The sequence below is a fragment of the Nannospalax galili genome, unplaced genomic scaffold (assembly GCF_000622305.1).
Source record: "Nannospalax galili isolate Female #2095 unplaced genomic scaffold, S.galili_v1.0 scaffold189, whole genome shotgun sequence".
NCBI classification, from domain to species: Eukaryota; Metazoa; Chordata; class Mammalia; order Rodentia; family Spalacidae; genus Nannospalax; species Nannospalax galili.
Window position 1 is genome coordinate 5,633,259 of NW_008360331.1, and position 27,186 is coordinate 5,660,444.

General features: G+C 42.2%; 1 protein-coding gene across 6 annotated transcripts in view; it reads left to right on the top strand.

Annotated features, from left to right (window-relative positions):
- Tspan5 (tetraspanin 5) overlaps positions 1-27,186 on the top strand; it is a 182,230-nt gene that overhangs the window by 106,935 nt on the left and 48,109 nt on the right. For 4 of the 6 annotated variants that reach the window (XR_001872271.1, XR_003848351.1, XM_008826180.2 and 1 more), the window contains exon 2: positions 26,446-26,496. The exons of 1 other annotated variant lie outside the window; for it this stretch is intronic. Coding sequence is in view for 2 of the 5 variants with exons in the window: in XM_008826180.2 (XP_008824402.1) it covers positions 26,446-26,496 (51 nt within the window). In the remaining 3 variants the exon portion in view is untranslated. Of the gene's footprint in view, positions 1-23,726; positions 23,750-26,445; positions 26,497-27,186 lie in introns of those variants that run through there. One more of the 6 variants, XM_029560220.1, reaches the window with a different exon arrangement.

The following is a 27,186-nucleotide window of genomic DNA, read 5'->3' on the forward strand; positions in this document are numbered from 1 at the left end:
TGGTATATAATCTTAAGAGACACATTCAAGAGGTAAGAATCTCTCAGAATTTGCCATGATGGTAGCTAAGAACACAGTGTTATTAAATTCACCTTATGTCCTCCAGTCAGAGTTAGGCTTAGACCAAAGAATCTTGTGGCTAGAAACAGTCTACTGATAATCATTTTCTCTTTCCCTATGTAGGGAAGGTAGGAATGAGGCCATTTGGGTACCTACAAAGGAGATGATGATATCACTGCTTTACAGGTAAGGAAGCTAAGCATCAGAAAATGAAGTGATTCATTCACAATCACATAGCTAGAAAGAAATAAAACCAGGACAGGAGCCTAGTCTTGCTGAAGTGGCGGCCCATCATGTTTCTGCTACAATAACTGTACATTCTGTGTGGTCAACAACAGTTTTCTTGGCTAGGAGTTCTTAAAGCTAATTCTAAACAGCTCTTGAATTTAAACACACACCCTTCTCTGCAGCCAACAGAAGCAGCAATGGAGCAGCCTATTTGAGTGGGAAAAGCAGGCACAGGTTGGCTTTGTAGTCAAGGATTCCTTAGAAAGGAGGCTGTTCAAGTTGTCATTATCCATGTCCATATATACTCTGTAGCATCTCATCAAACCTGAATGACATGCTTTTCAGACCAGGAAGTCAGGGACATAAGAAAGAAGGGTGTTACCCTGTTTCACAGCTCAACCCTTCCTTGGCCTGAAGTGTGATTTAAAAATGCCACTGGTGGTGCTGTTTGGGGGAATGTATAGCCACTAGGAGGTGTAGGACCCAGCTGAAAGAAGTGGACTGCTGAGAACTGGGCTTTAAGGATACCTTGTAGCTGACTTCCAGACTGAGCAAGTGCCTGCCTTGGCTGCTAAGAGCTGTTCTTTCCACCTTGCCTTCCCTGCTACCGTGAATTGTATCCCTCAAACCATGAACCAGGACAAATCCTCACACCCTTAGGCTAGTCCTTTAGGCATTTTATCACAGTGGCAAGAAATTTATCACATCCAGCAAATATAGTCTAGACATTAACCCTCTGTCAGATGTATAGAGCTGGTAAAGATTTGTTTTCCATTCTGTGGGAGGCATCTCTGCTCACATGATAGGGTCCTTTGCTGTACAGAAGCTTTGTAGTGCCATGAGATACCATTTATCAATTGTTGGCCTTGATGCTGCATTACCAGGGTCCTATTCAGAAAGTCCTTTCCTGTGTCTTTAAGTTGAAGTATATTCCTTACTTTCTCCTCTAACAGATTCAGGGTATCAGGTCTTATGCTGAGGTCTTTGATTTATTTATAGTTGAATTTTATGAAGAGTGAGAGGTAAGGATCTAGTTTCATTCATCTACATGTAACTCTCCAGCTTGACCAGCACCATTTGCTATCTTTTCTCCAATGTGTATTTTTTAAAAAGTATTTTGTTTATTATTTTTATATTTTTATGTGTCTGCGTGTATTGCCTGCATGTGAGTAAGTGCACCTGTGTTGTGCAATGCCCAAGGAGATCAGAAGAGACTGTCTGATCCTCTGGAACTGGAGTTACGGACAGTTGTTAGCTGCCATGCAGGTGGGGATTCGAACCTGGGTCTTCTGCGAGAACATTCAGTGTTCTTAACCGCTGAGCCATCTCTCAGTGTGTATTTTTGGCCAAGAAAACAAACAACCCAATTAAAAACTGGGGCATTAAACTAAACAGGGAGTTCTCAAAAGAAGAAATACAAATGACTGAGGAATATTTTTCTTAAGCTCAACATTCTTAGCCATCAAAGAAATGCAAATTAAAAGTACTCTGAGATTTCATCTTACCCCAGTCAGCATAGCTAAGATTAAAAACAAACAACCCAAAACCAAAACAAATGCCAGAGTGGATGCGGAAGAAATCAAACTGCTACCAACCTAGAACCTTCATCCTTTTGAGATTTCATCTTACCCCACTCAGCATAGCTAAGATTAAAAACAAACAACCCAAAACCAAAACAAATGCCGGAGTGGATGCGGAAGAAATCAAACTGCTACCAACCTAGAACCTTCATCCTTACTGGTTTGCATAGCACTGGAAGGTTCTTTGCATGCTAATGAAGGAGAAAAGTAATTGGCACTCTTACCCAGCTATGAACCCTGTGAGCTACTATAATGGCTGGCCTGGCAAGATATGCCAGCTGGTGCAATAGTGGCACGAATGCAGTGGAATTAACCAAGCACTTTCTAGTTTGATTTAAAGGCCGTGTCACAGCATGGAACCCATGCCTGGTACCTTTAACTGCTAAGTTATAAACCCTAGGAGAGAATCAAATGCTATTATTTTGCTAAATGGTCATAGTATTAAGCTATTCTCCAAGTTCTTATTTTTATACCTGTAGACTAGCGCATCTCTCAACTTTCATTAGAGAAGCTTCTTATTGTAGTAGATGGTAATTAATACAGACCCACAGCTGGTCAGCATGCAGAGAATAAGAGACCATGGAGTGCTCTAAATGGGACATTTATATCATGCCCTCTTCCCACAAGGCTCAAGGACTATTATGGAAGAGAGGGTGGAAAGACTGTAAGAGCCAGAAGGAGCCGCCTGCCGTGAAACAGTATTTGCTGCATGTGGCAGGGCTGTTGCATACAAGAACTCACAGTGGCTGTGACTGCATGCAGAAGACCTGCACAAGATCAAGTCAGCCAAGATCCCAGCATGGATGGGGGAGGGGCTTGTGAAGTCCCTCCCCCCGGCTGAGGAGCTGCTGGCATTTAATAACTGCTGGGGGAAATTGAGTCAGTTTTCTTCAAGGATGTGGCTCCTGAGAGGCTACCCATGCTCCAGAAGATGGTCCTCCACCCATGTACATAAGTATACTAGTATACTTAGTATGTTTAAAACATGGAACATGAAATTGAGATGGAAAAGTGGGGGGGGTAGGGGAAGAATTGAAGGGGAGAGGACGGGCAGATTTGATCAAAATATATAATATACATGTACGAAATTCTCAAATAATAATAAATAAAATTTTTATAAAGGGTGCAGAAATCTTGATAGAGTGTTTGCTTAGCATGTACAAGGCCCTGGGTGAGATTTTTGGCACTTCAGAATCCATATCAACATATACACATGTATACACACATACATACATGTGATGCAGAGATGTATAAAATACATTCCAAATTTTATACAGTTATTTGAGGGAAAATATTTAAGTCCTTCAAACATAAAAGTATTGAAAGTGACTTAAATATTTTTCCCCATTTTTGTGGAGGGGGAAGCTTATTGCTTTTGCAAATACAGTGCCTGAATACAGTAGGAAATCACAGCATCTAGATGTGTAACAATAATCTACAGCCCCTCCAACTCTTAAGCCATAAAGACAGTTCAGAAAACTTATGGGTAAGCAATGGGTAACATAATTTATAGATAGAAGATGTATTTTATCATACATACAGAGCTTTTTAAAAACAAACATACTTTGGTGAATAATGGTAATAAAAAGCAAATTGTAATACAAAATAAATTTGAATGAATTATTTTTTTAGTATACAGCCAGGAATTTATCAGAAAAATCAGCGCAAAACAAATAGCAAAATGGAATAAATTTGAATAAATTTCTGCACAGGCCGTCCTAGTACATGTTGATAAATATTTCAGCCTAAACTGATATGAAGTTTATCATAAAATATTAATTTTGAAAAAATTACTATGTCTTGCATTCAATAAAGGCAAATATTTCACCAAATAGTACATACATAGCAGGAAATAGGAGAAAAAACAATTTTCACAAGATGGCTCCACCCTGTTGTTGATGCTACTAGGAAGAGGCCAGACCCTACTGTGGGTGGCTGAGTAGCCCTTGCCCTCTGCTCCTGCCTGTATTATGGACCTTCTTGTAGACTAAAGAGGTAATAGGATAAACTAGGGTCCAGATGGCCACTGGTTCCTGGTCCTGCCCGTGTCAGCCAGAAACACCCAAGGATTTCTACAGCTTGAGGAAGACCCACTGATGACCAAGGGCAGGGACCAGGCAGGGTGACATAGTGTCCCAAGTCACTTGTTTGTTTATAGAGTGGAGCCACTTCATAACCATCAGTTGAAAACCTTGCCTTTGAGGGCTTTCTCTCTGTGGCCTCGCTATGGTCTGTTTCCTATGCTGGGTCTAGATGCTGGTCTCTGTGCATTCATGGAGGAGCTGCAGCCTGCCATGTTGCTGGGATGCAGAAGAGGATGCCAGGCTGTGCTAAGAGCAAGTATCTCCAGCACTGTGACCCACATCTTGGAGCACCAGTCAGTGACTCTCGTAAGGGCCACAAAGCCCCCTGTCTTGTTCTTAGCTAGAATCTAGACAACTCAGCCCAGCACATAGGAGAGGATAAAACTCCTCTGGCCATGGGAGCAGCACCCCCATGACAGTGTCACAGAGAAAATGGATCAAAGCCAGGCCAACCCATAGACTTCACTGTGGAATGAATGCATTCAGGTACAGAAAGGTGAGAATGGAAGCAACACAGCCCTGATTGGCTTGCCACAGACCTCATGCCAGATCCTTGTCCCTCCTAGTGGGGAGGATAGCACCAAGTACTGAACATCATCTTCAAAGAAGCTTGGAGGGAGGGTGGCAAGATGGATGTGCAGGGTACAGGATTCGGCTGTACAGGATTCAGTCATCTTCCATAGATTACGTAAGTTCAGTTATATGCACATCATCTCCTTCATATGTAAAAAGGGGTACCTGCCTGTGTGGTCATCACAAGAAAACCTATAATGGTACTAGGACACAGCAAGGATTTAGTAATTCTAGTTAAAAGTGTAAAATCTGTACAAATCTAATAACCTCTCTAGTTTACTCTGCATGTGAAAAGGTCAGACATGGCCTAAAATCTTTGTTGGTTCTACATTTCCTTGCCTTGACTTAGTTTGCATTCCTTTTTTTTTTTTTTTTTTTTTTTTAAAAAAAAAAAAAACCAACTGTAATACCCATCCCATCTCCTCATTTCAGCCTCTCAACAGAAACATGGATGGAGTGGTGTGTGCCTGTGGGAAAGTGGAAATGACTGTTGCTTTAGGGATCCCTGGCCTCAATCAGGATGCTTCCCAGAGCTGTGTTGGCTCTGAGCAGTGTTGGCTCTGAGCCTCATTTTCCTCATTTATATGGAGGTAGGGGGATATCAGTGTCCATTTCAGAAAGTGATGAGAATTAATCATGTACAGAAGACAACTATAGTTCTAGCACAGGCTGGTGAGCAACAGAATGTAACTCTTACCTCTAACTCTCGGCATCAAAGAGACTGATCCGGGGCATCTCTGCCACCTCAGAGCATATGCTCATGAGCCCTGTCTATCCTACCCAGTGATCCTGTTAGCTCCTGGCAGCAAGGTGGGCTGGCACCTGAGGCTTATAATCATTCCTCAGTTTTTTCCCTGACAGGTACCATGTACAAGACTTTTGGGGGCCCCTGCTGTGAAGTAGAAGTCCCTTCACGTCCGGACAGCTCATGCAGCTCGGATTCATGTGCTGAGACTCCTTTCAGCAGAGTACCTGGCATCCTTCCTGACTCCTTTTGAAGTGCCCGCCACAAATGCTCTAAACATAAACATGGCCTCTGGCTCCAGGAATACCATGCCTTCCTGTGTGATTTTTCAGGTAGTCAGCAGTCTGGCAGAAACCCACTTCCATATGTAAATAGAATGCCTCACAAAGTATCTAACAGCCAAAGCTTTTACCACTACCCCCATGGTATAAATATCCTAGTCTTCTCTCAATATTGGGGGCTAGAAGCGGAGCTGGAACTAGAGCAGGATCACTGGGTCACTGAGACTTGGAATAAAGAGCTGTAGACTGAGTCTGTGTCTCCTGCCTGCAACCTAGTCTCCCCGGGGGGCAGCACTCCTCCGTTATCAACTTGCGGACATTCCTAGCTTTCGCTGTCCTCGTACTCTTCCTGCGCAGTCCAGTGGCCAGTGGACCTCGCTTCCTGAGGAAGGTACACGGGTGAATTAAGGGCAGAATTCGGTTGGACAACGCTCCAGCAGCGGAGGAACTTTCACCACCAAAAGCCGCGGCCAGGTGCCGCATCCAGGAGACACAAGCCTCAGTGCCACAGAACGCAGCCTGCCTGAGAAACTTGCGGGGCTAGACCCGCCTTCCTCCAGGCGCATGGCGGAGAAGCCTGTGGACCTGCCGTGCCATTCCCTAGAGTGCGCGCAGGGACCCTGAGCGCCCATCGTGCGCTCCCTATACAAGACACCATGCCTGTGTTGGAGATCTCGGTCTAGAGTAGAGGCTGAAGACATGGTATTCTTTGGCCCAGGCTGTGTTTTGTGCTTCCAGGGCCACGTAGGGCTCCTTGCCTGAGGGAACTCAAAGTCTTAATGGCCTTTAGAGATTTCTCTTATGATCGCAGTACTTTGGGGTCTCAAAACCAAAGGTTCTGAATTATTACAGAATCCTGTTTTTATCTTGTAGCAAGACATCTTCCAAGCAGATGGAACAAACAGGCTAAAGATTAAACTGGTTGCAGAAGTCTTAGAAGGCAGACATCCTAGTTCTGAGACTTGGTGAGGAGATGTTGATCCTGTCCGTTGATTTTTTTATTCCCAAGATTTGATATTGCTATTCATTTTATGTGTATGTGTCTGTGTGTGTATGTCTGTGTGTTTATATGTACACATTCCAGGAAGGGGTTAGATCCTTTCCAGCTGGAGTTATAGGTAGTTATGAGACACCCATTGTGGGGGCTGGGAACTGAACTCAGGCCCTCTGAAAGAGCAGCAAGGACTCTTAACTACTGAGCCATCTCTCTAGCCCCTGTCTATGAATCTCCCAACTTTCTGTAGAAGGAATGAGGTTGGGAAATTGGGATTTGGATCTGGGTTCACCACTCACTAGTTAGGTAGCCCAAGTCCAGGATATTTGATGCCCCTTAAGCCCACCATCCACAGTTGGACAGTAGATGGGGTTTACCTCACCTCCAAGAGATGTTTTGAGACATCGAGATGATACAAGCCAGGTGCTTAAGGAAACAGAGTCTGCGATAAAAATGCTAACATTAGCTACTGTTCTTTATTTCTGTAGAGTAAGTTGTTTTTGAACTACCTGACCACTTCTGGAAGTTATTTTACATTTTATAAATAATTGTAAATGATTTTAAATTTGAATCAGGCCATCTCCATTGGAAAGTCTCCAGCTTCTTTAATCTTGGAGGCACCTGTATTAATTGAACATGTGGGGCTCTCTGGAAGACAAGTTAAAAATGCCAGTGTCTTTGGAAACTGGGATTATTTTACATTGCAGTGAATGCCCGGGTAGAGGGCAGTCCCATATCTGTGTCTGTGCTTAGTGTGTGAGTGGGGACCACGTAACATTGCAGCATGCTATAACATTTAAGAATTGAAGTAGCCAAAAGGCTTTTGTGATTTCTGCTTGGGTTCTGGAGGCAGACTTCTGGGGCTTTGCATCTTGGCTTTACCACTGGCAATCTGAGTGACCTTAAGTGAACCACTTCACATGGTCCCTCATCTGTTGAATGTGGGTACTCATGGTATCTCTCTCCCAGTGTAACTGTGAAGACTGAATGAGAGAAATGAAAAGCAATTTGCAGTATGCTTGTTCTGAGCCAGTACCATGCTTCCTTTTCCAGCAGAATGGTGGGCAGGTCCAGCCCTTGGAGGTATACCTTGCAGAACTATGCATTAGTGGTCAGTGTAGCTATAAGTACATGATGGGGGGAAATTTGTTTCTCATTCAGCAGAGATCAGACACCCATCAACCCAAATCTCACTAATTCTGTCATTCTGTCTTCAAATGAGTAAGAGACTTTCCCCTGTGACACCGCCTCGTAATTGACTGGCTTTGGGTTAAGTACAGAGCTAATTACCCCAATCTGGCCTCTGGGTTTGGTTGTTTTGTTCAATAGACTTATGTAAACAGGTGTTCTCTATGTAAACATTTGTGAAAGTCAAAATACCCAAACAGATTAAATATAGAACCAGGCTGGATGCTACATCAGTGTTTTAGTGACAGTAAGAAAACATCATCTGTTACTTTTCGTTCTTGTGGCTAGTTTGAGTTCTGTCGGTTTGATGATGTTCTTTGTAGTTAATTTATAAATTCATCTGGGATTTTATGCCATTCTTCTGTGTCTGCACATTAAAGAATATTTTAATAAAAAGAATGTAAGTCAATATTGTGAGTCCTTGGCTTTTTTTTTTTTTTTCCTTTTAAAGAGGGTCCATATGTGAGTCAGAAGCCCTGGAATAGGTAACTGAGCAAGCCAGGAAGAGCAGGTGCCTGAGCATTGCTGGATTGCTCATGGCTGAAGAATGGATGCAGGTTCTGCCGTCCAGCTCCTGGACAGAGGAATGCTGTTACCCTCCTGGTTCCTCTGCTTGTTGGGCAGTTAGGTTATGGAACAGCTGCTTTGATTCTTGGAAGGAATACTTTTTAGTAGAAAAGGGGAGACTAATTCATGTATTGTATTCATCAGAAGTAGCTTCTCAATTCTTACCTTTTCCCCTTTAAATTAAACACACCATTATTCTCTCTACCATTATTCCTTTCACATTTTCCTACTGGGACTGTTGCATGCTCTCAGCCACCTCCAGTGGTCGCATTGGGTTTTCTGTAACCCTTCTTTCCGTGAGGTCAGCGTTTTGCAAGGTTCACACTGTGAGTTCTCCGACATTCCTGGGGTGGCGAGGATCAGACAGGGTGCCTGGGGATGGGAGCAGAGGGCTGCACTGAGTGAGTCTGGGGGAAAACAGTGGGTTACCTCTTTCAAGTCCCTGTTTCTGCTTCAGGCAGTCTTCTGCGTTTACACCTATTTTTGTATTTTCTTCAAAGCATTTTTCAAGTGATAAACAGTCATTAACTTCATTGCTGTGGAATGAAGTAAGAAGGGATTAGTGTGGCTGTTGAGAATTAAGAACCTTCTTTTTGGGGTTCGTTAAGGAGCATTTTTTAACTCTTGGTTTTTATGTAATTTCTGCCTGGGATTTGGAGTATATTAGAATTGATTCAGCTCATACTTTAAAATTGAGTGATCAAAAGAAACTCAACTGATATAATCATCTAATGTCTATTCACATTCGTTCTTTGAAGGTGCAAGATTAATATTCCTAAAGACCCAGCTCTGATCATCTTTGTGTCTTTTCCGGATGTTCTGAGCATGGGATTCAAGAGATGTGGCCTTATTTGGGGGCCTGGTTATCCAGTGTGAATCTCATTCACCTCGTGTAGAATGCAGATGTTTGTCCTACCTCAAAGGATAGCTGTTGCAATTAAGCAAAATTCTGTGTGAAATGCCAAACAGTGCACATGTTAGTAAAACATTAAAAGTAGAAAAAGTGAAAACTAAAAGCCTCTTATGACCTCTTTGTTTCCCCACTATCAAATCTGAATTCTTTGATGCCACTTTGTAGATGATGGCCCGGAAGCACTTCATAACCCAGTTATTTTCTAGTCAAATAGAAATTTTCGCTCTTTATTTTCCATAAAACAGGACACACTTTTAATCCAAGATCCTCTGTGTTTCATTTTAAAGATGAATCAGAAGCTTCTTGAAGCTTCATCTTTCCACACTCAATAATACTGTATTCCATTTCATTGAGGAAGAAAATGCTGACTCTGACCTATTAAACTGACAGCAAGGAGGCTGTGACCTGCTGTTTGAAAAACAGTTGTGCAAAGGCTCTGTCCTCACCCACTCACATTCTTACCCCTCTTGAGACTTGTGCCCCTCATGAAATCCTCTCTCATCTTGGCATCTGGTGCCTTCTTTGACCTTATCACTTTTTCTCAATCTCATTTACAGCATTTGCTGCAAATTGGCTCTTATGCTAATTACTGATTTACAACTTAACTCTGTGGCTTGATGGTAAGTGCTGTCAGGGCATGAACTCCGTGTCGACCTCATTTATCAACCTGTACATGTAGCAGGGTGTCCTGGCCACTGAAGCCCTCAGAGGATCTGGTAGGCAATCACACAGTGTTCTGGACACTTTCCTGCCTTTGTGCTGATATTTGAAAGCCATCAAATTAGAGTGTGTATCTGGACCTTTGGGAGCAGGCTGTTTCTTCCCATGGCTGTTGCTTAGGTGATACCCTTTATCAGCTGGGCTGCTTTGGATTTCTTAAATATGTGAAGAAGAATGATATTAACTTGAGTTGCCATTCCAGCTTCTGAATAGAGTCTCAGTTTTCATTTCCAGGTGTGACTTTGCTGGACCTCAAGGTCTCCTTTTTGCTGGAACAGTGTTTGAGTGAATGCTAACCTCATCTCTTTCAACCTTGGACCTTTGCAGCCTGTGAGATCTGCAGAAGCGACTTTGCCATCTGTTTCCGTGGTGATGTGTAGATCCTCTCTGGGACAGTATGTATCTACAGGATTTCACTTATTTATATTGGAGCTTTTCATCTATAGTGTAAAAGTATTAGGTAAATGAGAACAGAATGTATATATCTTAATTATACACTATCTTTCACGTTTGGAGCCCAGTTTTGTGACTCTATTGATGAGATTTAGAGAAGAGCAGGACCCATTTTATGTTTACACAATTTATCTGCACAGAGGTTGGCCTCATTTAAAGGAAGTGATTTAATTTAGGAAAGTTGTTTCTTTCCCCTATTTGATCTGATTTAAGAAACTAGACTAATAGAATAGGATCTGTCCATGTAACCATATAAACTAACAGATCTAGCTACAGCAGCAGATATCTTAGGACAGTTCTTTGATTAAAATACATGCCACCCTTGCACGTCTCAAAGTCCAGAACTTTGAGAAAGAAATTGCTGCTACTTATAAATCTAAAAAAAAAAAAACTATGTGAGGGGTTGGAGAGATGGCTCAGTGGTTAAAGAACACTGGCTCTTCTTGCAGAAGACCCAGGTTCGAATCCCAGCACCCACATGGCAGCTAACAACTGTCTATAACTCCAGTTCCAGGGTATCTGACAGCCTCTCCTGTCCTCTGCAGGTATTGCACGACACAGGTGCACTTACCTATATGCAGGCAATACACGCATACACATAAAATAAAAATAATAAATAAAATATTTTTTAAAAACTACATGCCAGAAACACCTAGGAAAGTAGCTTTAAAAGGTTATTAAGGAGCTGGAGAGATGGCTCAGTGGTTAAGAGCACTGGTTGCTTATATGAGAGCAACTCTTTCCAAGGATCCAGGTTTGATTCCCAGTGCCCACATGGCAGCTAACAAGGTCTATAAGTCTAGTTCCAGGGGATTCAACACCCTCTTCTGACCTCCTTAGGCATTGCACACATGGATTCATTTCCATACATGCAGGCAAAGTAGTCATACACGTATTTTTTTAATTAAAAGATTATTAAATATCTTAATGAAGCAAATAGTTAAAGAATTAAAATTTAAAAACAACAACGATTGCTTAGTAAAATCTGGAAAGATTTAGTCACTGGTGCACATTTTTATTAATTTTTATTTTATGAGTATGAGTGTATTGCCTGCTTGTATGTGAGTGCACCTGTGTCATGCAGTGCCACAGAGGTCAGAAGAGGGCGTCGGATTCCCCTGGAACTGGAGTTAAGGATGGTTCATAGCCACCATGTGGGTGCTGGGAATCAAACCCAGGTCCTCTGCAAGAGCAGTCAGTGCTCGTAACCACTGAGCCATCTCGCCAGCCTGGTGCACAGTTTTTGGATCCTCCGTTAAATAAGTATTAATTACTCATAGTAGATTTATTTCATTATATATATATATTTAAGTTTTAGTTTATGTGTATGAGTGTATTGCCTGCATGTGTGTAAGTGCACCTGTGTCATGCAATACCTGAGAAAGTCAGAAGAGGGCATCGGATTCCCTGGAACTGGAGTTAGGGATGCCATTTGGGTGCTGGGAAGAACCTGGTCCTCTATAAGGGCCAATAATGCTCTTAACCACTGAGCCATCTCTCCAGGCTTTACTTCATTATATTTTCATACACACACATATATATGTACATATATAATCTATTTTGATCGTCTTCACCTCCGTCTCCTGTTCCTTCCCACTCCTGCTTACCTCCTTCCTCTTCCTAACTAACCCGTCCTTCTACTTTCATATCTTTTTATGTTGTTGTTGATAAAACAGTGAGTTTCATTAAGGTCTGCAGCATCAAACACAAGCATCTTACTGGTGGCCACACCACTGCAGTAAGTAAGCATCTCTCCCTCCCCCAACATTCATGAACTGTGTATAAACTGGTATCCACTTTCTAGAAAGACTTTCTCTTCCAGGCCTGATGAACTTCTAGATTTATTTAGCAAATCTGCTCATCCATAGGCAATTTTTTCTCTTTTGAGCATCAAACACTTATAGAGACTTTGAAATGAGTTTAGTTTAATTCTGTACTTAACGAATTTGGAGACAAGCTGCCTTATTTGGATTCTTTCCCATCCTGCCTGCCACTTAACCAGAGCTAAAATGTGTGTCAAAGGGAGCAGGATTTGTCTTAAAGGAGCTTTGGAGAAAATCTTCTTTAAAGTGCTTGACAAAGTCATGTTCACGTGGAAGTCAGTTTTGAGATCAGGAAGTTAAGATCAGGTGGCTTATTTTTGTACTGACTGAAAGCCGGTCTGGTAGGATTGACGAGGAGCACTAATTAATCACCCAGGGTCTCCCCATTCACTAATCGTATTTCACAAAACTTCCCTGCTGGCTAAGGCTCAAGGGCAAACCGTGGGCTTCCAGCCAGCTTATTTTTCATAAGCATTATACTACTGCTATAAATTAATGCATGCCTAACATATTCTGTTAGTGGTTTACTCTCCCATGGTGATCCTCTACGGTTAAACAGCTTTCATTGAAATTTTATATTAAGTATGAAAAGAACTTTCTAACAAATTAGGAAAAAGGGCTTTAAAATACTCTTTGTAATCTCGTCCATAGCATATACTCTTTCATTTCTGATAAAAACCTGCTGATTAATTGAATAAAGCATAGATGACATGTTCGTTTCTTCCCATTATCTGAAAAGTGACCTTGTGCTATGCTTAGGAGACTTTCTCATTACATTCTAATTGCAGCAGTAGCATGTTTATTAAGTGCCTACTCTACACAAAACAACTTAACTGGCAGTCCCTACATCTGCCTTTTCGAATGTTGTTATTGCCTATAGGTACAGGTGCAAAAATCACGAGTCTGTCAGCTTCCCCAGGGTCTTACTTTCTAAGTGCCTGGGCCAGGTTTGAACCAAGGTTTGTCACTCAAGGTCTGGCTTATATGGCCATGTTACTATTTATAATCCATGCAGCCCCTTTCTACTTTCTCTTTTATCTTGGAAAAGCTCAGTAGTCTTAATCTTTAAGGATAAAAATTTCTATTTCTGTGTGGTCTTTTTACACTCATTCATCTGGATCAGTCGTTTTAGAAGTATGCTCATTTCTAGTGCATTATTTCTCATCTCTTCAAATCACTTGCTTTTATGCAGAGAATAAGAAGTTATGGACAGCTTTGAACCAGGGAAAATAAATGCAGCTTATTCATGCCCCTCATGCTGTTCTTCATCATGTGACTCTTCTGAACAGTTCTAATAGAAAAAGAAAAATCCAGAGTGTGTACACAAGGATAGTTTACAAGACGGTGCATATTGAGAGTTCAGCCTTCCGTTTTGAAGCTGTATGTGGTGTGCTATGGCTATGGCTTGTCCTGTATGCAAATTAATTGCCAGGAGTCTGTGAAATAAACTCTTTTATAGAAGAGCATATAAAAGGCTGATCTGTCAAACCCATTTCCCCATCCCTGACTACAGAGAGCAGGACACTTGGTAGCGTATGTGGGTCTGTGAAGCCCAGTGCTTCTTAGTATGCAGTGCTGATGCTCTTGGCTCAAAGGAATCTGTTCCATTTCTTTTTATAGTGTCATGAAAGTTGGAAAGAGGAAAAACTGAGTTGAACATACAGAATAAATAACTAAATGGTGCCAGCAGGCTGACCTTTTGTTTTCAGACATCCTCCTTCCCTCTCCTTTGTGAGTCACTGAGCCAGTAAGGCCGATCAAAGATGCCTCAGTATATAGAGCATTTTATGTGGAGGTTATTTGTCATCCACAACAAAGGACTAATTGCTTCTAGGCCTTCTTTCACATGATAATCAATGAATTTGGTTCTCCTGGGTGTGCTGTATATATCCTGCATTCATCTCTCTGAGATTTTTTTTTTAGGTTTTGATTGAGCGTAAGGATCAGAGAGGGATGACGTCAACCCAGTAAAAGTATCAAGAGGAATTTTAAACATGGGCATAGAAATGTAAAAAGAGCTAGAAATGAAGGCACCTGCCACCATTCTTCTTGTGATTGATTTGATCAGAATTAGAACTCCTAAGACTGTTAACAAGGCTGTGTGGTATTTCTAGGAAGTGGTGTGTTTCTTTTAGGACTTAGCACTTCAAAAGGCTCACTGGGGGGAACAACTCAGTTCCTGTTTTAATTGGTACTCAAAGTTTTCTAAAACAGTTTCTTGGATGCCTCTGCTACTAATGTATCTATATAAGTTCATTTCTAAAGTATTCTGAATTCTAACTAGAAATCAGTATGTCTTCAATAGGGCTTTCTCTACTGGCTTTGCCTGAATGTAGGGTGGATGTGTGTGTGAGAGCGAGTATGAGCCACACATCTGGCTTTATATTTGAGTTTCACAGAGTGAACTAACCAGACCTTACGTTCTGCTTCCTTATGTAGAACTTATGTTTGCATAGAAATTCGTATCCCCATTTTTTTTTTTCATTCTTGGAAACTGAGGAACAGGGAGATAAATTGACTTGACCAAGCTCATTTTATTTGGGATTCAAACCCGAGGCAGGATAAAAAGACAAGGGGAAATTGGAGGAACATGAGAAGAGAAAGGAGCCACCCAGCCAGGAGTCTAGTTGAAGCTCTCACAAGCAGGAAGGCAAGAATTCTAGCACAGTTCACAACTGCTCAAGGCCTTTTTCCTAACAGGCTAGAAATCTGCAGTTTTCTAGGGTTCTCCCCCAGAAACACCATTTACAGGGAAAGGACATGTACTTAATTGGACTGCTACATGAGGGGCTTCTGGTTTCACTTTATCGGATGATAATTCCATTCAAGGCATTTCTGAAGCCACCCTGTAATCTCACTTAACCTGGAGAGAGAAAAGTGGGGAGGGGAAGCTTCTGAGCAGCCTTTTGTGATGTAACTTGAGAACCATGAAATGGCTTATATAGCTAAGAGGGCTGCAGCTCTTCCTTGAGGAGCCCACAGCTTTATTCGGGATTGTGTCCTTCTTTGAGAAGCCCACACCCAAGGTCTGGGGTGTGTCTCACTTTCTTTTGAGCAACTGTCTTTCTCTTAATCTTTGTGCATAAGCCTGTTTCAAAATATCCTATTAAACTGGCTGGTCCTCATAAACTGGCTGGTCCTGAAATTCTTTTCTGTGTCAAAGCTACAAATCCTGGTTTGGCCCAAGTTAAGTTCCCTAAAAATCTAGGGGAAGTTCTCAGACTGGGAGAGTGGCCGTTTGGAGGCGTATCTCAGTCCCCTGGCTACTGACAAACCCAGGCATGGTGATCTAGGGACTCATCTAGGGACTTTACCATTCATCTCTGCTTCCTACTACAAAGACACGTGCCATCACCTCTTAGTCCTCACCCAGTTGTTCCTACCTCTTCCCTCTTTGCCTGGTGTCCTTCTCATGTGATGACGACAGGGGCCTTTCAGTTTGCCCCACTGCCGGAGGCCTGGCCCTTTTCTGTTCATTCTCTGTACTGTACAGAATAACCTTTCTAAGGTGCAAACCCAGCCCCTCTCACTGCCCTGCTTAAAATTCTCTCTTGGTACCTCATGGCTTGGTGGTCTCTGGGTACACATCACACACTGTGCTGATCACACCCCAGAGTGTTAAAAGGCATGCATCATGATGACCTGGAAGGCATGTTACTAAGAGCGCTTGCTGGGCTCTGCTCCTGTTTCCAGGTCTGGGGCTGTCTGGGAGCTTGCGTTTCTAACAAGTTCCCTGGTGCAGAACTGCCCTGTGAGAACCACTGCCTTCCTGGAATTTTGCTGGCCACTTTGCAGATTCTTGAAGGATCAGCATTTGCAGATTTTGGTACTTCAGCATGAGCTGTTGCCTTTCTGCAAGAGAGGGGCTTTGCCTTCCTTTCAAATATAGCTCTGGAGTCACTTCCTAGGAAGCTTCTTCTGAAGCCCCCCACCCCCATCCAAGTGCCTTTGTGTTTCTGTGGCAGTCTGCCTATGCCTCTGGGAAGGCTCCATTCCCTGTTCCTCAGTTGTGATTTTATTTATGTGCGCCCGCCCCCATTAGCTCTCTAAGAAGAGAAATCATTTGTTACGTCATTCATCTTTCTACCCTTAGCCCCTACTAGCATGACACCTGATCATATTGAAGATATTACATATACATTGAATGATATAATACTTCTTGTACCTTTAAAAAGACTAATCCTATTTTGAATGTTATTTGTATTAACTCTTAAGACGTGACTAAGGTAATTTTTTTTAAGTCAAGATATTTTAGCACAAGAGCCATACACCAGAGAATATGAAACTTCCAGGGCTGCCATTAGTGACTGCTGTGCCTCTCACTGTTTAATGCAAACAGCAGGAGCTTATTCCCATGAAGGCTCATGTCTGTCTACAGATAACTTACTTCTCGCGCTTGTAGTTTGGAATACTCCCTCAGCCCATTTCAGTCCTCAGAACATCCCTCAGGTCTGTTTTCAGCCTTGGCTTTATCTAATGTCGAAGGGGGGGCAGTTAACAAATGGAATAGCCCAGGCAGGGTAAGCCATCTTTTACTGAGACAAGCAAAGATTAGTGGACTGTAAGCTTGCAGCTTCCATGTTTCTATCCAGAAGTGGAACGCTAATCCCTCATGTTCACTTTTACGTGCCTGCATTGCCTGGGTAATTTCCAAGAATACTGGTTTTATTGCTTGCATAGCCCTCCCCTTTTCTCTCCCTTCACATCTCGTATTACTGGCTTTTGCTAAAATGTCAAGCTCCAAACTCTAACAAAGAACTTTCGAAACATGACTGTCTTGGATCGTGGACATTTCTTCAAGGCCTTGTCCTTGAACAGTGCACATTCAAAAGCAAAAGCCCTTTCGTGGTCTCTGGGAAGATAGAGGAGGTAATGCAGGTCTGCCGGCAGCTCCTTATCCCTTCCCCGGCTCTGGATGATGTACTGCTTCCGTTTCCAGTTCTTGCATTTCGTGTTCACAGCTCCACAAACAAGCAGAGGGCAGCATTCGGGTAAATTATGTATTCCCTTTTATGCCAGTCACAACAGCTGGCCTGGCAGTTTGAAACAACTGGGGTTTCCATTCAGTTACCTGGAAAGCGTGAGGATTATCTATGTCTTGGGACCATTTAGCTGCAAGTAACAAAGGCTCTGAAGCAGCTTGAGCTGAAGGGGGTGTTGTAATAGAAACCTAGGGGGTACCACATGGAAGCCAGGCCTGGAAGGCGCAGCTGGATTCTCCACATCAGGAGCCAGAAACAGTCAGTTATGTTTGTTCTCCATTTCCACATGGCACATACTACCTCTCCCTGGTCCTTTGTAGTATAAGGAGACTGAGGCTGCTACAAGTCATTGCATCTAATACCTGGGAAAGAGGGATTACGTTCCTCTGCCTTGTATTATGTGGAATGACCTCCTAAGTCATGTGTCCAGCCTCAGTGGACTTACCTGTCTGAGTGGAGAATAGTGAAATTCAGATAATTCACATAGGACATCATACCAGAGAAAGTGTGTGTGTGTGTGTGTGTGTGTGTGTGTGTGTGGAGAGAGAGAGAGAGAGAGAGAGAGAGAGAGAGAGAGAGAGAGAATGTCAAGAAACTCTTGATAGATGGGACTGGGGAGATGGCTCATGGGTAAAGTATTTGCCATGCAATCATGAGGACAGAAGTTCAGATCCCTAGCACCCACATAAATTCTGACTGGCTGTGACAGCCCATCTCTAATCCCAGTGCTAGGGTCAGGGAGAGACAGAGAGGGGATCCCCAGACCAAGGTAGCTAGCTAGTTAGACCAACCTAATCACTGAGCTCTGGGTTCAAATGAGATACCTTGCCTCAATATATAGAGATAAAGAGCAACTCAGTGGGCGTGTACGGCATGGAGACACTGCAAACAATATGACTGGAAAGAAGCAGGTAGGGAATACACACACACACACACACACACACACACACACACACACGCACGCATGCACAAAAGTAAGAAAAAAAGATTTGATAGAGTTGTTTATTAATTAATTAAACCCTTCATTTATCTGTCTAGGTATTTATTTTGCACTGCTGGGAATAAACCCAGGGCCTTGAGCATGCTCAGCAAGCATTGAGATTTTATTTTCATTGTGTGTGTGTGTGTGTATGCACATGTGTGTGAAAGTACCCATAGAGGCCAGAAGAGGACATTAAATCTCCAGTATAGGTGTTGAGAACCCAACTCTAGTCTTCAGCAAAAGCAGCAAGCTCTTAGCTGCTGCGCCATTTCTCATGCCCTGCAGTAGTTTCTTACGGAGATTCCTCATCTGCTCCGTGTTTGACTGCAGTGCCTGTGCCTGCCTCCGCCACACTTCCATCTCCTCACTCTCTTCCTCCTCAACCCTATGCAGCCTACTCATTCATGACTTTTATTGCTTCTCTCTTCCTGTACATCTGAGTTAGCATGTCAGTGCTATAAAGCAGACACTGGTCCATTTAGTTCTCGGACTTACCCAAAGCCAAGGATAAAGGTGGCTGCTTTGATGATAGTAGATGCCCAGCACTTGATCCAGAGTTCTGTAGACAGCATGCACTCAGGATGCGCTGAGGCCAGTGTTGTGATAAAGTGAAACGGGAGACACAGACCCTGGTGCTGATGGGGAATGTCCTGTTTACACGTTTGACCTTTATCTATCATGCCAGCTTATCAAGACAATTGGACAGTTTTTACTAACTGGGACACCAGCACCCAGTGGCAAACTAGGATTGACTTTTTGTGTATTGACTTTTCCATCAGCCCACACTTCCTTCTTTGATATGGCAAAAATTATACCCAGAGGCTTTTTATTCCTGAAATGAGTCCCTACCCTATAAAAACATGTATTGTGTTTGTGTATTTAGCATACCTGTGTGGACTGTTCACTCTTCTACCAGAACTGGAGTGCTGACTCAGAAAAGAAGCGTTAGTAAGTATCTAATAAAAAGTACCTATGAGCTGGGCGTGCTGGCACAGGCCTTTAATCAAGAAGCAGAGACGGGATGATCCCTGTGAGACTGAGACCAGCCTGGTCTACATAGTATTTCCAGGCCAGCTAGGACTATTGGTGTGCTGCAACCTCAAGGAAATACTTTTCCTAATAACCTGTTCCTCCCTCTTCAGAGCCAAGTGCATTAAGCCCATCTTTCTTGTTTATCCAGGCAGAGATTAAATTTTTTTTTTTTTAAGTAAACCAGAATGCCACTTTTTCCCTTCCATTGTTCCTGGGGCCCTGCTGCTGCGACTCTGGTTTAGGCAGGGGATTGACTGCCTTTAACTTTTACCTTCCTGTCGAGCTGACCTTGAACTTTGTCTCAGTCTGTTCTCAGGATGCCAGCACATGCCATTGATGCAACTTTTTAAACAAACAGAGTTAAAAAGTGTCAGTTTGGGAGCTGTGTTCGAAGTTGATGCACCGCATGTGTGTACATATATATTGCTTCTTTTTATGAATAAAGTAGCAGAGGTGGTAGAATGTATGGAAATTTTTTAATGTTTTAATTTTTTTAGTTTTTAAAAGTACACAAGTAGAAATCTGCTTCACAGAGGATTCAGATAGCAGCCAAGGTACCCATACAAGAAAAAGGTCCTTCAGACTTGCCTCTAGATTCATCTAGCTATCTATGGAAGTGGCACCCAGGAGTTTATTCTCTCTGCAATCCAGTGGATATATCTTTTTTTCTGGTACTGGACCTTGAAGCCCAGGCCACATGCATACTCGGCAAGCACTCTATCACTGAGCTACAACCCCAATCCCATTGGAATTTTGAAAGGTTGTAGTCCCCTGGTATAAGATGTCAGGAACATAGGCATTACCTTCACATCTCCATCTGCTGCCTGCTGAAAATGTCACTTCTCAGTAGCTTCAGTTCTCTCCACCTCTCTACCAGACTCTGGGACACAACCAGTTCCTATTTGCATTTCCACCTCCTTTGGATCCACTCCAGACGTCTGCAACCCACATGATGATTCTTCTACAAGTCCAAATCTCATCAGTGCCAGCCTGTTCAACCCACTCTCACCCACCACCCTTATGGTCCCTGAGAAACTTCTTGTCACTCATAGGGTAATGAATGGACTCCTTACAAGGCCTGAATGGGTCGTGCCACACGTGCCTTTCTAATTGCAAACACGCCGTATTTTCCCCCATTTCTGTGCTTCAGCCACACCAATCCCCCCAGAGACCCGTGGACTTGTAACTCTCTTCTTTCCACAGGGACTTGATGTATTTTCTTTCCTCTGCCTGAATCACTCTTCCCTCCTTTTTGGGCCCATTATCCTCTGGACCCAGTTGGTGCATCTCAACTCCAGAAGTCTTCCTGGACCAGCCCCCGTTACAACCTTCTTTTGCTAATTTGCTTCTCATTTTTAGCTCTGTCCATTTTACCTTTTATTATTTGATTATTACTGAACTGTAACCCCATTGTAAGAAAGAACTAGATCTGTTTTATTATCTCCATTCATCTTGAGAAATGTAATATTTAGTACAAAGTAGGAACCAAGGAGACTTGGTGTGTATGGTAGAGAGATGGATGAAGGGCTTTTTGAAGTATTCATTTTTGTGCCAGTTAGAAGAGGACACTGTTCCATTCCAAAATGATGGCAGTTCCACCAGGATGAAAATAACTAGAGAAGAAGTCTTCTACTTGAAAGGGGGGAGGAGGGGCACAGACGATTCCGTCTAGAATCCTCCCCATTACATCCTAAGGCTATTTTTCTCTCCAGTTTTGTACACGGATCAGCTTTGGTGGTGCTGGTTCGGCCAAGCCTAGCAGGCTTCAATCAGTTATATCTCTTTTCACACCAGGGGCCATTCTAGGTCTTTGATGCCTAGACTTCAAAGGAGCAATTTGGATTATTAGGGGAAACACTTCAGCACACTTCCATCCTTGATCTGGTTCTGTGGACAGACATTTTACACGTATTAGGAAAGCATAGGCTGAACAGCCCTCATCTAAAACCTTAAGCTTTTAGATCATGACGTCCAAAGGGTTCTGAATTTTTATATTAGGACTGTTCAACCAGTAAAGTCTATGTAAATATCCCCAAATTTAGTAAACTATGAAATCTTAAATACTTCTGTCCAAACATTTTAGTTAAGGAACACTCAATGTTACTACAATGGCTGCGAGCATAGGGAGATTTCCTGGACACCCAGCTCAGGCGCCTACCTGTGTGATCCTGGGTAATGATCAGGATTTCTAAGTCTATTTTCTATAAAATAAGAGTAATTTCAGATACCTACTGCATGAAATGGGCATAGTGACACACATTTTTAATCCCAGAACTTAAGAGGCAGGTGAATCTCTATGAATTTGAGGCCAGCTAGGTTTACATAGTAAGTTCCAGGCCAACCAGGGATATATATATATATAATTTGAGGCTCTATCTCAAAACAAACAAAACCAAAAAAACAAACAAACAAACAAAAAAACACCCTACTACATGGAATTGCTCTTAGATACTTTAGGCTAGCATTATTCTGTACAAAGATAATATAAGCCACAAATAAAATTTACATTTTCCAGGAGCTATGCTTAAAAGACAAAAGGTAAAATTACAAGTTTCTGCTTACCCAATAGATATAAAACATTAACATTTCAAAAAGAATAAATAACAAAACAGCTATTAATGAGATAGTTCATATTATTTTTATTCATATTACATCTTTAAATGTAATGTACATTTAAACTAGTCACATTTCAAGTGGTCACTGGCTTGTACATACCACATTCGTAGTACTGTTTTAGCAAGTTCACATTGAAAACAGTATTTCAGTGGTAAGACCCTGTTGCTGAAAACACAACATACTTTGTTTGCAGGACACAGAGCAATCAAGCTGTGATGGACCTGGAAATTTTTCCTGCTGTTTAGCTTTTATAGTGACAAAAAGCACTCTGTAAGCTGCTGGGGGAGAAAAGTCATTGGTGGACTTACCTAGTGGTGGGCCCTCTATGCTACAGTACCAACCTGCTGGATAAAATGTGTCTATAGGTGCAATAGTGGCATGATTGTAACAGGGATAAAGGGATAACCAAGTACATTCTGGTTAGACTCGAGGCCTGCTCCAGAGGAGGGAATTTATACCTTGTTCTATAAAGCTGGTCAAAATTCCATAGCTGGAGAGGTTATAAGCCCTGGGGAGGCAACCAGCTCCTGTTGTTTTACTAAATAGGCATGTTGTCAAACTGCCTTCTAAATATTTATATTTATACTCATAGATTAGTGCTGCTTTTGGCCTTGGTCAGAGAAGCTTCTTTTTGCAGTTGATAGCAGTCAATATGAAGATTGATAACTGCTCAAAATGCTGAGGATAAATGACTGTTAGTGCTCATCCCTAAACAGGACATCTGTATCAACCTCCCCAAGGCTCAAGGGAACATCATGGAAGAGCGAGGCAGAAAGAATGTTAGAGCCAGAGGGTGGGGAGGAGCACTGTGAGATGCTGTCTTCTGGACGTGATATAGGTGTTGCACTAATAAACTCACAGCAGCTGTGGTTACCTGCACAAGACTTGCATAAGATCAAGCTAGTCAGTAATTCCAGTATGGATGACAGAAGGGCTCATGCGGCTCCACTCCTAGCTGAGGAGCTGTTGGCAACTGATTGTCTGCTGGGGTAGGGGAGTCATTTTCTTTGGGGGTGTGGCTGCTGGTAGGCTGCCCATGCTTATGTAGACTTCACTAATTGGGTTCAGTGGGTTATTAAAACAAAAAAAGAGGACATGGAGGTGAAAAGGGCACGTGTTGGAGGGTCCTGAGAGAGTAAGAGGGAGGAGTTGGGAAGTGGGGGGGAGGTGGGGGGAAGGATAGGATACAGATACATTGTATCTGTATGAAATTGACAATTTTTAAAAATTGGTATCTTAGGGCTGAGGGTATAACTCAGTGATGGATCCCTGCCTAGCTATGTACACAGCCCTGGATTGGCCCCCAGCACTGCAAAAAAAAAAAAAAAGAAAAGAATATGTTAGCTCATATTTAGAATCAAACAAATTTTGGCAAATATATTGTTAATCACTTCACAACTTCAGCTATTAGACGCCAAACATTTGTGCCACACATTTGCATACATAGCCATGAGGGAGGATGTCTCAGGTTTGGTTTTGATTCTGTCTCAAAAGAATAACAGGTTGCCATTAAGAGTTCCTGATATTCCTCCACAGTGGCCTCTGCATTTCAGAGTGAGGTCAGTGTGGAGTTTCCTGGGCGTCTTTTCTTCAGGAAATGGGAAGGGACACTGAACGTGCTTCAAGTGCTGCGTGCCTGTCTCTGGCTTTTGGCTCTTCTCTGTTTAATTATTTGGAGCTGGAACAACTTGATTTTAAAACAAAACATATGGGCTGAGAGCAACTGGGAAGACATTTGCTGATGATGTAGCACCAAAGGTATGCATCAAGTTGAGGCCCAGACCCTGCACCATTTGCTTGCTTAGATATTGAACTTTTTTTTTTTTTTAAACTTCAAATTACATTCTTTTTCCAATCTTAAACCCTCATTTGGAAAGGCAATAGTCAAAGCAGGAAGTACTGAAGCACGATTATAAAGGAAATTGTCTGTGAGTCTCTTATTTAATTTTTTTTCTTTCTTTTCTGTGGAAAACCATTCGTTTCCAGGTTTTTATTTATGATTCTTGAAATAAGGTTTTTTTTGTTCCCCAAAGTGCCAAGAGGAGAAAATCTGCATCTCACTCCCAAATGAATTTCCCAGTTCTCTCCACAGCCAACACCAGCGTGGAGAATTTCCCTCTGGCAGCCAGTCCTTTTGTGAAGGGAACTTTTTGTCTCTTTTACTTCTTGTTCTTTGTTTTGAGACATTGTCTTAGGGAACGTAGGCTGTTCTAGAACTCCTGGTCCTCCTGCCTCCAATTTGCAAGAGCTGAGATTGTAGATAGGTGCCCACCCCACTTTCTCCAGCTCTTCCTTTGCTTGCTGGGGTTGAGATATATGATAAGTCCTGATGATATCTCATGAAATTTCAACTTGACTGTGTCTCCATTCTGTGCCAGGTGGGAAGGGGAATTCATTAGGACTGGTGAGAACACCAGCCTTCGTAATCAGATCTCTGTCCCTCAGCTTTAGGAGTTACATGCCTCTAAAGGAATGATCCAAACATGTTTTCCTTTTTCCTAAAAGGGCAATTATGGTGACTATTTCAAAGTCAAATTCTTGTGAGACTTAAAAGAGACACTGCCTCCAAAACAGTAAGCATAGAGCCTGGCATATAATGAACGTGAAGAAGCCTGGGTGGCCGGCCGGGGCCCTCAGCAGGCCTGTGTGCGCCCTCCTCAGCAGCAAGGCAGGCAGGCAGTGGACCATGATGTCCTCTGTTCCTGTCCCACTCATTGTTAGTGGTGACATCATAGCTAAGTACTGCATCAAGGGAAACGACAGTTGTCCACAGAGCGCTTTAGCATTAGAAAGTCAGACATTTCCCTGGGGTGCATTTGATGTCTGCTGTGTGAAGCAAAGCCTGAACTCTGCCCTCCAGAGCTTCCTGTCTGATGGGGTCCTGTGTAGTCACCTGTCAGCTGTGACTCTGTTTTGTCTATCACCTATAAATATGACTGTGGCGTGCTGAGTTGTTTTGTTCTTGGACTTTTTTGTTGTTTTAGATTAGAAACATTAGAAGAAATAGCACTTGGGCCAGGGTAGTAGAGGGGTTGACCATAGTTTGTCTATAGGTCAATGAAATCAAGAAATCCTTCTCAACACTTTCCAAGCAACTCTCCATCTCCAAAGAAGGGTAAGGGTAGAAAAAATGGAGGCCTCATTTTTTTTTTTTTTTTTTTTATATGCCAAACCAAAGACATGCTGAAGTTTTTCTGTGGAGGGCCTCAGGCTATATCACACACAGTCTTATTTAATGTCACTTAATTTCTGGAGTTCCAGGAAGTTCTACTTTTAAAAATACCACCATGTTTCAGAGTAGTTCATTATTTCTTTACTCTCTCTCCCTTTCTCTTCCTGTTTGCCCAGCCCATTTTGGATTTATTAGCTCTTTCCTCCAAAGTGTCAGTAACTCCCTGCTGTGAATGGTGGACAGGTCTCAGACTTTCCCCCGACTCCTGTATTCTCTGCACACTCTCTCAGTGGAGAGCTTTCTTGACATTTAACTTAATCAAGATGTTAGTAAAATAAACAGTGTGCATGTGCTGCCTTCAGACTGAAATTGCTTGTCACTCCCCCTCCCACCTCACTTCAGTGTTTGGGAAGGCAATTCAGAGTCACTGTTGAGAGTAAAGATGAGGAGCAAGGTGGGCCAGACACACACAGTTCCCATCCCTGGCTTCTTAGTGGGTGGATAGTCCTGTACCATGTCACCCAACCTATAGTGTCCCAATTATAAGATACACTGTTATTTTAAGAAGGGGGAATATCAAGACTATCAAGAAGGGGGAACAAACCGGGATAAACCAGTTTTAAACCACATTTCAATTTCAGGGATGTTAAAATGTAAGGGAAAAATGTGTATCTTAGGGCAAATGGGTATAGTGAGAACTAATTAAAGTGGAAAGGCTTTCCCGTCATTCACAACTGTTTACACCATCACACCCTCATTCTTAGCATGGCTAACTGACAGAGCTGCGAGGTAGTGGGTACTTAAGAGATGCACATGTGTTAGCTAAAAGCTGCATGTTATGTGTGTGCAAGAAATTATGCTTGGCATTACAGGACTCAGTTTAGACCAGGAAGAGTCAAGGGAGGCCCTCTGAATTAATTTCTAAAAGTCAGGAAAATCTGGGGATTTCTTTGGATCACAATGTCCTTGATAGGATTCTTAGGGCTTTTGAAGAAGCAATAAAGGGTCTGTTGAAGATCACGGGAGGCCCTGTGTCCCCTCTCTCACCTGGTCTAATCATAACAGTGTATGTAGTAGGACAGAGAGAATGACTTCTTAAATTCATGAGCTGCTTGTCCATTCCTAATAAACACCGGGCTCAGATTCTTGGAGACTCACTCATCCTCTCTGAAGTTTATTTCACTCAGGATTCTGCCTAAAGATTATTCATAATTTGAATGACTGCCAAGCACCCATGGGTCTCCACCCCTTCTTAATTTTATAATAATTTTAAGCAAAGGGATTATAGTCTTTGTTTTCCTGGTAATATGATTAACTCAGATTTTAGGAAAAGCTGTTTCCCAATCAAGTAAAGTGACAAAATAATTAATTGAAAACTTTCTCATTCACATTAGTAAAAACATGGTGTTTACCCTTATGCTTACTCTTCTTTTTTTTTTTTTTTCCTTTCAGTTTTTGGGAATAGCATTTCTTGGAATTGGATTGTGGGCATGGAATGAAAAAGTAAGTTGAATTATTGTGAAAATGCATGTATTTTTGTTCAAGGCTGTTTCTTGCATGTCTCCCTTTGTCTTTGACTACCATAAAGTAAAAAGAAGCAGTTGCTTAGTGAAAGAAAATGTTCTTGGAAGATATGTCATATTCCTAAAGATTCTTTGGGTGTCAAAAATGATCACTGCATCAAAATAATGACTAATGGCTGGGGTTTGATCCCAGGACGCATCCTCACTCGGACATGATAATCCCAGGATGCTTCTAAATGTCCTGCACTGTCTGTAATCTTTTCTCCCCTCACTCTTTTAAACGCTTTTGGAAGATGACTTAAATCATAAAAATGATTTTTCAGTCTGCTGTGTGGTATGTTAGGAAGGCAGATATAAATCATGTTTGAATATCAGGCAAACTCTTCATTAATGCCAAAGATCATTAACGGGTAGCCACTGATGGCAAATAATAAGAAATATTCAGAGTCGATGGTCATAAACAGCACAGGGAAGTAAAATTCTAGAAATACAGAGCAGCATATTACAAACTAGTAAGATCCAAGGTTGCGGACATTTCTAAGCAGCACTTACAAGAACCCATGTTCTTGGCTCTCGGATGCCTCTCACTGTACCTTTTAATTTTTTTCTCTGACTTTCCCTGCCGAGATTGACCACTGAAATTCAAAAATGAGTATGAACCCCTTTTTTC